The sequence below is a fragment of the Crocodylus porosus genome, unplaced genomic scaffold (assembly GCF_001723895.1).
Source record: "Crocodylus porosus isolate Cpor-Errol unplaced genomic scaffold, CroPor_comp1, whole genome shotgun sequence".
NCBI classification, from domain to species: Eukaryota; Metazoa; Chordata; order Crocodylia; family Crocodylidae; genus Crocodylus; species Crocodylus porosus.
The window spans coordinates 4617781-4632053 of NW_017728920.1; the positions used below are offsets into that span (position 1 = coordinate 4617781).

Consider the following 14273-nt stretch of genomic DNA (forward strand, 5'->3'; position numbering starts at 1 on the left):
CCCTGCCAGCTCCCTCCCCGCTCCATGGGTTGCTCATGGCTCTGTCCCACTCCTCAGCTGGGCCCTGTGGCTGTGCATTCTAGCCCCAGGCCCTGCCCCTGCTGCCAACCCTGCCCCAATTCCCTTTGCATTTTTCCGCAGCAAGAAGAACACCTGAATCCCTGCTAATCATGACTTCTTGGGGCTCCTTTAGAATTTCAGGTAAGGATGTGATAGGATTTGATGTGCAATCTACACAGTCATGCCTCCTGTGGTTCCACATACTTACAGTTAGAGGCATGATTGTGGCATTGTGCATCGCATCCTTTCAAGCCTTATTGCTAGTGCAGGGGGAGCCCAGGATTGTGATCCCAGGCTCTCCCTGCACCAGTTCCAGCTGCTGAAAACCCTGCAGCTGCCAGGGCTCACAGCAAGAGCTGTGTTCCACGTTCTGCCCCCACTGCAAGCCTTGTCAGTGCACTGCCCCCACTGTGAATCCCACAGCTGATGAGACTCGTAGTTTCAGCACAACTGATAGAGCTCCCAGCCACAGGGGAGCATCTGGCTACACATTCAATTAATGGGGTGATAAGAACAAGCTACAAAGTTATTACACAATTTTTGTGAAATAACTTTGTGGCTTATTGGGTGTTTTATCATGCCATTCACTGATGAAACATATAGCTGGGTCACAACTTAAGGCATGATCAGCTGGTTTATCATGTCTTAAGTGTGATGTGTAGATGGGGCCTTAGAGTAGAAAGAAGAGCTGAATACAGGTCCAGTATTCAGTATTCCAAAGCAGCAAGTTGCTTAGATTAACCAGTTATAAAAAGTATATGCAACTTAAATTGGGAAATGGACAAGAATATACATTAATAAACATTTTAAGTGTACTTACCTTCTCTGAATAGAGTGGGAAGATCTAAGGCAATCATGATTGATTCAAGAAAAATTGTTATGATTCTGCTTCATTCAAAGTAAATAAAACACATTGGTATATTAAAAAGGAATAAAATATACAGACAGTGAAATGAAAGAGTGAAACTTAAGCATTTCTTATCTGTAGAATTCATTGTTGTATGTACTTAATAGTAATATATTTGGCTTTTTCAGAAAACTGGATGATCATATGTCCATTAATGTTGAAAACCAAGACTTATGGCTAGGGCCTGGTGTAAATCATGGCACAGTAGCTCCTTTATTCTTGGAGTTCCCCCCGCCCCCCACCTGATTGGTGGAGTTGTCCATCAGCCAGCCCCATTTCACACTGCTTGTTCATGATGGCCAGGAGGCAGAAACCGCAGCTTTTAAATCTGCTGCAGTTTTTTGCATCCTGCTGCTTGCTGCGGACCAGATGGGATGCAAAAACTGTGGCATATATAAAACCACAGTTTTCACCTCTCAACTATCAGGAGCGAGTGCTGGCTGACAGGCACCTCTTCCAGTCAGCAGCAGGGGCCATGCAGAGAAAACACTAAGATTTAAAGGACCCACCCTACTATGAGCTGTGCCACTATTTAAACCAGGCCCTATTTATAAGTAACTGAAATTCATGCTTATAGGGCTTAAGCTGATTACCAGTGGAGATCAGGAGAACATTTTTGTTTTTATGCACACCAGTATATAATTTGCATTGAGCAAGTATATCTTCTTAGAGCAGGGAGAAAGAGTACTTTACTGTGGAGAATCTGGTGTTCACTGATAGAGGCTAGATACTGAACTAGATTGTCTTAATATATGATCCTGTTTAGCACCTCTGATATTTCTGTGTGAATGCTGTACATTTGCAAGTAAGTTCCTATTTACATGGTCTGGTTTTAAAGACTAAACTCTACCATAAGTTTCATTTTAATTGTCAACAATTAAGCAAATAATAATTCTATTGATTAAATGTTTCAGGTACTCAATACCTATTTTTACCACCAAATCGCTATATTTTCCATGGTGCTGAGGTGTACTCAGATTCTGAAGATGATGTCCTATCTTCCAGTTCTTGTGGAAGTAGTAGTGATAGTGGTTCTTGTCATAGTCCAAGCTTAGATGTGGAAGATGAAAGTGAGATTGAAGAATTCTACAATGGTATGGAGGAAGAGGATGCTCCAGAAAGAGAAGAGGAAATTGCATTTGGGGAAGATGGTGTTGAAGAAGATGCAGTTGATGAATCAGGTTATATAAATGAAGCTGTAGGGACTGACCATCCATCAAACAAACTGTAAAGTAATCAGACTGGTTAGAGGAACTTTACACCAGCATTAGGAGCTTTTGGCATGTCAGAATGAATGTTTACTTCTAAATTTAGAGCAAGGAAACCATAAAGATGTAATGTTTATAAACAACTAAACAGATTTTCATGCATAGTTTTATAACTTTTTCAATAAAATACTATAACTGCACACTCAACACTAATCCATCTTTTGGTTTTTTTAAAAGGTACTAAGAGTATCTTTAAGTAACTGTCACTGTGTTCACTTTTAAGTTCATTTGTGTGATCAGGCATCTGTGTGTTGTGTATATATACAGTATTTTTGTGTATTGAATTTCAGCATATATTATTTTTAAACAGTTTTGAAAAAGCCATTGGAATGTTAAACTAATATAAAGGGAACAGCTAATTTAGACCAAAGAATGGTATTGTCACACCTATTTTGCTTTGTAACAGTTTGGTTTAATTAAAACCTCCTTATGTTTCTGTTAAATCTTTTGTTCTCGAATAGTCTGTCATTAAACACTGGCATTTTCCAAGACCTACTGTGGCAGCTAATTTTTGCTTTAATGATTATATGTTTGAGATATAGTTAATGTGAGTCATAGTTAAGAATGAAAAAGGATAGAAAGCATTTGAAAATATTTTTATGTTTCTGAAACTAATAAAAAGTGCTGTGAGAAGCATCATGCTTTTTGAATGATGACTTTTCTTATTTCCTGTGGACATGAAGCATTGTCTATATTGTGTTATAAGATTAGGACAGACCGTAAGAAATTTGTGAGAATACACTTTGGTTGGGCAGAAAAGTGGATGCCCTAGGGCAAAAGTTTTCTAAGTTATTGTATAAAATAACTGTTGCTATAATACAGCTTGCAGTAAAAACTTTTTTGATAAACTGCCAGGACCATATGTAAGCTATGATAAATTTGTAATATTAGTATTATTGGGGGGGATGCAAGGAGGAAAAGATCTCTTCTAAATATTTGTATGTTCATCACGTAACGAAGAAAAAAGGAAGAACATGTTAAAAAATTAAGCAGACTTTTGCTAATGCTTCCAAAGTAATTTGTAAAATGCAGCATAATCATAACTCAACCTGAAAGTGTGCCGGTTGGAGGTTCCATGCGTCTTGTTGGCTGAATGATACCTTAATACCATCTGTTACTATAATGTGTACTAAAAAGCAGAGCAGCTAAAAATTGGTTCCTACAATGTACCTTCAAGTGTTAAGCTGCCTTAAAACTGGATGTCACAATAATTTTTTTCAACTGCATATTGTTTCCAAGCCTTTAGAATTAAATATTTTGTAAAACTACACACTAGTAGTAAATAAAGCATTTTTTCTATAAACTATGTTTTTCAACATTGGCCCAAAAAGACTTCTACAGATGTAGATTATTCATATATTTTGTTTTAATATTTATTAAATTTTGGAATAGGTATAGTAGCTGTTCTTTAAACAGAAAATACATCAGTTAGCTAACAAATGTATTAAGAATGGCCTTCTGTGTTCATCTAAAAAAAAGTCAGCATGTCATTTCATGGTCCAGATTTAAAAGGCAGTTCTCATCTGGCTACACCTAAAGAATACAATATGTTTAGTTTTAACCTGCATGTCACAATGTATTAGTTTGTGCTATAGGAGATATTTTAAATTGAAAAACTTGGTTTTAAATTATTTTTACAGTAAGGATTGTTTTCTGCTCTTTTATATTGTATATAGTGTCTTTTATGTAATCTACTGGCATATGTTTTGTAGAAGACTGTTTAAAATGACTGGCTCTCTTCCTGCAACTTTTGAAATACAAAACCAGTGTTTTATACTTGTACACTCTGTTCTCAGTCTATTAAAATTGTTGTTTGACTTCTGGTTTCTGTCAAGAATTTATGGAAAAAGCTTTAAAGGTGTCTTATGGAAGTTTAGCATTTGTTAATATGCGTCATTAAGAAAAATTACCATATTTACCTGAATCCAAGATTACTTGAATTTAAGATTACCCCTTTTTGTCCCACTTGCTGCTTACCCTCTGCCTCTGGCAGGGCCCCAGCCCTGCCTTGTAGCGGTGGCAGAAGTGACAGCTCTGGCTAGGACCAAAACAAGAGCAAGCACATGTTCTGTGCCCCAAGCTGGGTGTGGGTAAAGCCATGCCAGATCTAAAAGGTAAGTGGCAAGGGGGAGGGGAGAAGCTGTGCGGGTGGGGGCAGGGGCAAGAGATAGGGGGTAGGGGTGGGGAAGTGTGGCAGGGGAAGAGGGGTGGGCAGCAGAAACTGTGACTCTAAACCTGACCCTAGCTTGAGGCCACAGCAGCCACCTGCTCTCCCTACCCCACCCCACCCCCATCACCTTGTACTCAAATCCAAGAGCCAGGGCCTCCCTCATGTTAATTGGCAGTAACCGTCTTGGATTTGAGTAAATACAGTAACAGGTATGGGTTGTAATGCATACTGGCCATGTCTACACAAAATGCTTGCTGACTGCTCAGTAGCTCATTACTACTGTGTTAGTATTGTGTGGCATGAAGCATCCTACTGTGCAGTAATAGCAGTCAGTGTCATCTAAAAGCCATTTGGTGATGCTACTTATTGCTCAGTTGTGCATGCAAGTACTAAATGACTGTGCCGTAACAACGGCACAGACAGCATCTCATGTAGACATGGCCACTGTGGACTTTTCTTTTCCCCTACTTTTTATTTAAAAGGATGTCAAAAGATAGCAAACTGAGTGCTGGACCTAGAGCTTCTCGGTCTAAGAGAAACAGTAATGCCAAGGACATTGAGACATCCTGTCACTGAGTGGCTTCTAGAAAAAGAAAGCACGACTGGAGGTTGAACAGCCTAATCTCCTTTTCCATGAAAAGTTTGGCCATTTGACATGGCATGCCAGTGGTGGTAGTTGTTTTTGTGGGCTTTTTTGAATTAGATGGACCCATTCTCTCATTGTCCCTGCACCTTATATTACATTCAGCAGGGAGAGGTAGTTTAAACATGTTAGTCTGAAGTCGGGCAGAAGACATGATAGAAGTGTGCTGTATGGCAGATACAAAACTTCCATGAGCCACAGTTCACTTCATCTGAAAATATCCTGTAGTTTTAATTCTAGTTACTGTAAACCAGGTTCGCTAGGCAGCATATGAATCTATAGCAATAAGGAAAGACATAAAAGCAAGCTTCCTGTGTTCCACAGAATTAGTATTTACATATTATTCATGTGAACTCTGAAAGTATTTTCAGATACAGCTGGGGATAAATTAAGAATAGTCCTAACTTGTTCTGTATGTGGCTCAATGACATGCTTTTTTGCTTACCCCTGAATCTTTGCCAGCAATATTTTGGCAGAAGTGAAGCAGAGTCCTAAAATAGATGATGTCTTCTCTTTCCTCCATTTTGCATGCTGAACTTCTCTGTGGCAGTTGCTAAATCTATAAACTTCTTCATTGGAATTAAATTAAAAATGTTAGCTACCATACCAAGACAAATTCATGGAGAAAAAAAGAGCTATTGATTATCATAACTCTTCACATTGTTTGCTTGTGAACGCTTCACAGTGTTTAATAGCTTATATTAATTCTAATGTCTAGAACTGTGAAAAACTATGTTCAACCTTGATTATTATAGTTCTCTTTCCTACTTTAAGATCCAAAAGCTACTCTCTAAAAAAACTAATGGTCCCCAAATCTAGTGCAAGAACATGTACATGAGATGCAATAAATAGCAATACAGTAGAGAAAGGAGTTTGAAAGTACTTGCTGATCATGATATAACACTATGCTCCTACTATTTTCTAAAAAAATTTAACCTTTCTGAATTGTGCCATACATATGATCTTTCAGGAGTATTTTGGAAAATGTAAACACTTTCCTTTGGTTCATTTTATTTTTAAAAAATACAGTTGTGATAGGGAATTCTTGCCAAAACAAACCTGCACAATCTATTTCACTATCCCAAGCAGAAGAAAATGATTTGGCTGAGAAGCATAAGTGAGGTGCAAGTAGCACATCCATGGCTTTGGAGTGATTGTTGAAGAGCATGTAAGTGCATATCCTCAGTTCTTAGAAGACAAGGTAGACTGGCACCTTAGCTACACTAGCACAAGCACCTGCGAGCTGATGCTCACTTCAGATACTGCAAAAAGAGCTGTGGAAGGCAAAGTATGCAGGTCCTTTCACTGCATCTGATGGAATGAGTTTAAGTTCATGGAAGCGTGTGCTCTGTATCACAAGTGTGAGCCTGAGCTTCATTTAGCCTGAAATACCAACCTCCCCTGCCTTCTTGGCTGCAGTCTAAGGTGGTGAAGGGCACCTGTCCCTGCTGAGCCACCTCTCCCACAACCAATTTACCTTCACCAACTTCTGCAGGCTCCTGAAGGGGCTGTGTGGGGACAAAAAACTGAGGTGTCAACTGAATCAGTCCTGGCCTGGCACATCCTGGCCCATGAGACACCTGACAGCAGGCCTCAGGGCTGGAGGTGCCACAGAACAGGATGCAGTGAGGAGCAGCGAAGACCATCAGCTGGTTCACAGTTGGAGTCACCCCACACCTTGTGCCCTCCCCCCAGCTTGGGGCAGCCTGACAGCACCTGCAAGGCACAGACTATGGGTTGAGGCAGGACCAGTGCTGTGACCACCTACTCCCTATGCCTTAAATGCCCTCATTTGTCTCCCGCCCCCTCCCAGTGTCCCCCCCTCAACAGGTGCCAGCAGGGAAGGGCAGTGCTGTGACCATTGCAGCTGTGGGACTTGCCTGCACCAGTGTGCCAGCTTTGGGTCCCTCAGCAGTCTAAGAAATTCCCCAGGTTGAAAGAAGACGTTCATGATAGGGTGCCAGTGCTGGAAATGAGATGATTAGAGCCTCCAAGAAGTTTCTGGACATGCAGAGCAAAGATTTTTTTACAAAGATGGGCCACAGCCAGGTTGCATCTGCAGTAGACCAAGCACACTGATGTCAAAGGTAAGTACATTGGAAGGTGGTTAAACTCAAATGGCATGTCTTTATCAGGTTGCTAGAAACTTCATGAATGTCCTTCATATTCAAATTGCTGGAGGCAATCACAGAAGAAAATTGAAAAATAATCTATCGCAAAGCAGGTGACCAATGTATTGTCTGAAAATAATAGTTTCTATATCTATACAGTGCCTACTGAAAGGTTCTCATACAGAGGACCTTCTGAGTTAAGGCCATTGCACCAGTGTGCCAGCTTTGGGTCCCTCAGCAGTCTAACATGAGTGCTTTCTCATGCGTGGCTGTTTATGATGAGACCCTGAAAGCATAGGTTCTGCCTCCACAGGACTTGTGACTTTTTTTTTTTAAAAAGTTCCGTTGTTTTGGTCTGTGGTTTCACCCTTTTTCATTCCACACACTAGTCACTGGCTGCATATCAGCAGCTTCTGTACCTGATGCATGCTTTTATATAGATTATGAAGCATGTTACGATTTTTCAGAATAGAAATTTGTATACAACCTTTCTACCCAGAAAGGTTGTGGAATTTTCATCTTTAGAGGTTTTTAACATATGGGTATGACTGGGATGATACACCTGGGCAGGGGGGGTCCTGCTCTTAATAGGGGGTTAGAATAGATGACCTCCCGAGGTCCCTTCCAACTCTAACTTTCTATGGTTCACTGATACTGAATTGTCCTCTCAGATGCCATGTAGCATTTCCTCTAGTCATATGCAACTTCTAAACCAAATACGCCTTTGAAGTAAAAAAAAAAAAAAAAAAGACATATATTTATGAAGATGTTGGGGTATTTATATCAATTTTTCCTTTGATTATAGGCTGATTCTGAAGGTTTTGATAAATATAGACTTCTTCTGTAGCTGTCCCCACTGATGAGGAACAGGTTACTGGACCTGAATGGAAAACTTTAGAAGCAATGAAAAAGGAGTGGTTCAGTGTGGAATAATTGTTTTCAGCTCCCTCAAAAATTTGCATTCCATTAAAGTTAGGTTTGTAAATGTGCGATAGTAATATGGACAGTAATCCTCTATACAGAATGGGGGTTTTTTAAGTCTACAATGGCAGGATATTTAAACATACACTGTAAGCATAAGAACACCTGAAAATGCAGAGAAAAAACCCATGAAACTACTTTACTTTTGCATTTGGACCTACGTCTCATAGAGGTTGTGGGCATAATAAATACACAAGATGCTGCAGGATTTGTGAATGAAAGATGCATTACAACTGCAGAATACTATTTTTATCTGAGGAAGCAAGAGTTTGTTTACATTTCTATTACAGAAATGACCAGTGTAGCATAGAGGTAGCAATAGCAGTCTGGCTGCGGCAGTCATTTCTGTGACTGCAGCAGTTACACCAAGAGATTGGTGTGAATTTCAGACCCTAATTCTGCACCTGCAGTCTACTTTGGCTAATACATGTCCATCTGATGGGCCCCACATGGACGAAGCACCCACATGTTTATCAAATTGAAAACTTGAGTTTCAAGCGAATTTCTTGGAAAGCAATGGGCATAGTATATTAGGCCTGAAATTAGGAATCCTTCTTGAACATCAAACTTAATTTATGACTGGCTATCAACATGGTTCAGACCATTCACTGAACTCTGATTAAGCATGTTTTCTGATTTTGTCCACTTGCCTTTATCACGTGAGAGCACAAGCTCTTTGAGATCTTAGGCTGCTTTGTAAGTGGTGAGAAACTAAAAGATCATACAGCATAGCAGAGCAGCCAACAGAATTTAGGAATTCATTGCTCGTAGCCTTCTGTTCAGTCCACTGGACCACTGCTGTAGGCTTCTTTCCTGTTGGCCTCCTTTGTCCCATCATAAATATGCTGCTTTTGTAAGTTCTCCTCCTCCATCTCAATGACTCCAAGGAGGGTATTAGGAAATTTACATCCAGTTAACTGATATGTTAAAGACTTATAAAAGCCAGCATGTATGATTTAAAAAAAAGTGTATACACACTTTGAATAGGTGTACTTATGCTGAATTCAGTATAGATGACACCCTAAATATTAGCCACACACCTAAAACAACTCAGAGAAGTCTATAAATTTAGAGTTTCTAGAGAAAGCTGGTTTTAAGATGTAATGAGCCAGAACACACTAAAGTAAGTTATAAAACTGTCCAAAAAGGCAGAGGTCTTAAAAACCCCCTGAAATACTTCCTTTGATTTCTCCCAAGTTTCCAGGAATTGCTTTATTTTAACCAAGCATTACAGAGGAAATTCCAGGCTGACTAATATTAATTTGAAGTTGGAAAGAGGAATCAAAACATGCATGGGAAGCCACAGTCAACTCTAGCTACTAAGACCAAGTACAAACAGTCAAAAAACCCAAAGCTGAATTAATTCAGTCTTTGCAGGTTAGTCTAAACTGCAAACATTGAACCAATCAGCAAATGAACAGACATTCACTTGTGATTCAGGAAATGTAGCCACATGCCTCTAGTAACTCAAGCCAGAAGCCAGCGGGCACTAGAGCACAGCTCTCTGGCATGGACTGTTTGCTTTCCCTTCCTGCTGCCCCTGAGGTCTGTGGGATTTGCACAATCAGGTCTGTGGGATTTGCACAATCATATCTGCAGGATTCTGCAGAGTTGCTCATCACTCCCTCTTCCTGCTTCCAGGTGCCTCTAGGATTTGTAGTCCACAGTCACAGCCAGCATTAGGAAAGCCAGCAGGACAGGGCAGCTCTGTAGTTGGGGGAAGGTGAGCTTAAATCCCTCTCCCTGACCCCAGAACCCCAGCTGGGTTTTGCCTTGGGAGTTGGGGGGTGGGAGGGAGGAGGGGCAGTCAGTGAGCCAGCTCAGACTGCTCCAGCTAGCGAGCAGAGGGGCGGGGCCAGCCCTGCTCTCTGAAGCAGAGAGCATAGCCCAGACCAGGGCTGAAAACTTTGAACTTTGAGCTCTGATTGAACGTGAACCAGGAGGGGTTCTGGGACAGAAGTTTCATAAACCAGTTTGACCTAAATCAGTTAAGTCTGATATTATATCCAACCAGGTTTATCTTAAACGAGTTTCAGCCATTTTGAAACTGGTTTATGTGCACTGAACCTCTGTTCTGTTATAGGTTTAAACCAGTTCCTGATCACTTAAACCGGTTTATGTGCAACTTCTCTCCCTAGCCTTAGATACTAACATGTCTTCATAAAAAGACACTATAAATAGTGCAAGCATTTCTGTGCTTTAGGCAGTTGAAATGACATTACAAGTTCAACTAATACTTTCGGTGGCACATAAAAAAAAGCTGCCATTCTTACTAGAAATTCTGAAAGGACTCTTGCAGGAGAAAACATGCTCCCCAATGACTTCCATGTATTAACCCTTTCCCACTTTACAAATCAATATCCAATGGAATAACATTTGCTCCCAGCTGCCCGTGTCCCACACTGTGCATCCCAGTACTAAGATTTTTAAAAAGCACTGCAAGCCACACGTTATAAACTACCCTGGGTGCCCAGACACAGACACCAGGAAGAAGTTCCCTTGTCTCTGCATCCCAGTGTTCAGGGACTTCTAGAGAACATGCCTGCAGCTAGGCTGTTGAGCCTGGAGCAGCACTCAGTCCCTTCTTTGTCCCTATGTCTGGGGACCTCTAAACCACAGCTGCAGCCTTGCTGCAGACACACTTCCTTTTAAAAGTCCCAGTGCCTGGGAAGCTTTAAGAACTCTAGTAGTTTTTGTGCAATTGGGAATCAACTAATGTTAAGACAGATCCCAAAAACTATGCGTCTGTCATCCATGTGTGGCATGGCAGGATGTGCGTGCGATTTTTGGGAACTGGCATAACATCAGTTAGAACACAGTTGCACAAGTAAATTAACATTTGCCATGAGCACATGCAGAGCTACAGTAAGTTCTTTGATCATAATTCTAGTTAGTGTTACTGTTTAATACTCATGACATTTTATTCTAAAGGATCCATAAAACATGTTCAAACCCAAGAGGTATGCAGGAACTAGAGGAGATCTTCATATTATTCATTCATCAACAATAAGAGGCTTGTGGGTTGTATCTATAAGTATCAAAATGACTTTACATAAAATACTGATTATATCTTTTCATGTCATACACTGTCCAGAATTTTTATACCTATATCAATATTTCAAAATAGTTCTGCTCCAAAAACTGTTTATGTAAAAATGGATGTCACATTCAACAGATCTTTCTGTGCATTCAAGCATGTCAGTTTACTGAATCAATGACATTTACATGACAGTAGATCAAAACCACAGTAATAATTAGCCATAATCTGTAGGAGCTCAATTATGAGAGCTGTTACTGAAACCAAGTTTAGAGAAAATATGGCTGTTAAGTTGCTTTCCCTGACTCCTTAGTTCTCAGTAAAATAACAGAGTTATCAGCAAGCCACTCTGGGCTATAGTTGTAGCATTTAAAATTTTGTATTTGGCAAAAAGAACAAATGGTTAAACATCTACATAAGATTTCCCTGAACTATTTTTTCCCCTTAAGTCTGATCACAACACTCATTTGCCTCAAGTCAATCAGTCACGGTCACTGTTTCTTTGTTTAGTACAACGCAGAGTGCATCTACATGTGCATATTAATGCAAAGCAATATTTAATTGTATATGGTGTGTTTACATGTGTGCCCAGGACCGCAGCACATTGAGCAAAATCCCCACCTGGTAGGAGGCCCAGAGGGTCAGCCTGCCAGCCCTCAGATGCACCAACCTGGGTCAACTTGATAGGGGCTGGCTGGGGCATGAGGGTGCTCTAGTGCAAGGCTAGCCAGCAGGCAGTGCCCCAGCAGCTGCATCAGTGTCTACACATGCGCTGCTGCACGCCAAAAAGCTCTGCAACAATGTAGTATTGCATAGTTTATTAGCTTACTCCAGCCTAATAGACCTGCACGTGTAGATGCAGAGACTTTTACTGCAGAGTTAATTAGGCAACTGCGGTAAACATCTTGTGTAGACATGCCCAAAGGTAGCCAACTGATTACTGGGAACTGCCATTAAAATCAAAATGGAATGAGGGGAGGATTTAATATTAAACTGTGCTTCTCTCCTTCTTCACCTATTTAAAATACAACTCTGCTGTTATTTGGTTCTGCATGCACGAAGGCAGTCATTGCTGCCCATCCTGTGGTGCTTATTACAAGCTCGTCCATCATGAACTCCCACATTAAGAAATGTTGCATTTAATTCTATATTTATTTAACTGTGTAACTCTTGCTTTTATCTTTGGTGTATAGTAGATTTCATTTAAAAAAGAAAAAGAAAAAAAAGAAAAAATTATTCTATCCCAGGTAAATTAAGATTTAACTGCACCACACAGTAGAACTCTCTCATGGATTACTATTTTTCATAAAACTGAAGATAAATTTGAAAAGATCCTACCTTTCCAGAGGAAGGTGTCCACTGTGGTCTTCTGCTTTGTCATGTCAACAATATAAATTCAATGAAATGTTCCAATAAATACAACTGATAAGATCGTTTGCACAAATTCCATAATGACCCAAGAGAGCTCCAAGGATTCATAGAATCAACATTTGCCTCTGGCAGGCAGAATTCCCTTCACCTGGGGTGAAGGAAGGACATATCTTTGTAACATACATTCAAGAACTATGAAATATTGCATGACGTTAGTACCTGTGTAATTTAAAATAGTGCTGTGTGTTTGAATTCTTGCTTAAAAATTCAGTTGACTTACCTGTACAGTTGTAAGTACAATATATACATAGCCAGTGCTGCTGCATTTGCTGAGGTCAGCTCCAGCTTTGACGTGTGTGGGGGAAAGGGTTATGTTGAAAGATGGAGAAGTTTAAAAAAAATAATTGGTATCATTGTATTTTTCAGTCTATGTACTCAACTACTTTATAAATATGTTTTCAATACTAAAACCTTTTTTTCCACTGCAGTAGCAAACACTGATTTCTGCATTTAAGCACACATGCCATTTTAAAGATTGTTGGTTTTAAGAATTAATGTAAATCCATCAGTGAAAAATTCCTCACCTCTACTACATGTACAATTTTAGCACACCTCGGAATGAGGGATTAATTTGTGTTTCTGTCATATGATAGACAGCACAACAGAAATATCCTGTAATATTATGCAAAACAGTCCTTCACTATCAAAGAAAAGAAATATAGATATAAACGGATACAGGACTCAGTGCATAGCTATTTCTAGCCAGCAGACACTGGAAACTTGATAGTATCCATTTAACTACTTCAAATAGCTCTCACGTTTTCTTTTTTTTTTTTTAAATCAGAAAGGTGTTTTGTTTTTTAAATAACTATCTAAGAGTGAGAGGAGACTTGAAAGTATGAAGACAGAAGATAAGAGTAGATAAGAAAAGGTAGCAAAAAGGACACAAAAATGGCAGCAAGGACTAGTGTCAGAACGTAAGATAAAGGGAAATTTGAAAGTTGAGGAAACCTGGACAACTGACATTGGCTTGCATTTTACACATGCAAAACAAGTATCACCTTACTTCTTAGCACTGTTAAGATGTTTGTGAAAACACCTGTCATGCTCAGAACCACAGAAAAGTCCACAAGGAAATTAGCATGTTTATATTTGGTGCTGTTTGGATGGTGTAGACTAAATGAGGCTGGAGATAGCACAGTTAATGATTGGGGGTCATGTGGAGAAGCGGGGAAATAAAATAACAATGCTCTAGTCCAGGGATCGTCAACCAGGGGTCCTTTGGGTATACACGGGAGGGCAGAGACAGAGCACCACCACCCCATGCCACCTCCTCCCAGGAGCAGGGCCAAGGTGCAAGGGCAGCAGCACCCCTCTGTGGGCTCTGGGGGAAGCTTGTACACGGCAGCAGTGGCCACCACCCCACACTGCCGCAGCTTCATGTCTGGCCATGTGCCATCCCGCCTACGCCCCCACCCTCCTGCTCCATGTCCAGCCACTGGAGGCATACTTATTAAAAAAGGTTGAAAGCTCCTGCTCTAGTCAGTGAACATCCTTTCCTCATCCTACTGGATAAAGTCAGGCATCCCATAAAACAAAAATAGTATGCAACTGTGTCAATTAACAAGGATCATAATGCATAGAAAGGGCCCACGCCAAGATTGCACAGGCAACCAGTTTCTTAATTCTTCCCTTTACAACCTGGACATTCCTTTAACATGGTGT

At 40.3% G+C, this 14273-nt stretch overlaps 1 protein-coding gene across 1 annotated transcript in view; it reads left to right on the forward strand.

Annotated features, from left to right (window-relative positions):
- SIRT1 (sirtuin 1) overlaps positions 1-4056 on the forward strand; it is a 38537-nt gene extending 34481 nt beyond the window's left edge. The window contains exon 10 of the mRNA XM_019538640.1: positions 1882-4056. Coding sequence (XP_019394185.1) covers positions 1882-2198 — 317 coding nt within the window. The 3' untranslated portion in view covers positions 2199-4056. The remainder of the gene's footprint in view (positions 1-1881) is intronic.
- Positions 4057-14273: the final 10217 nt, after the last annotated feature.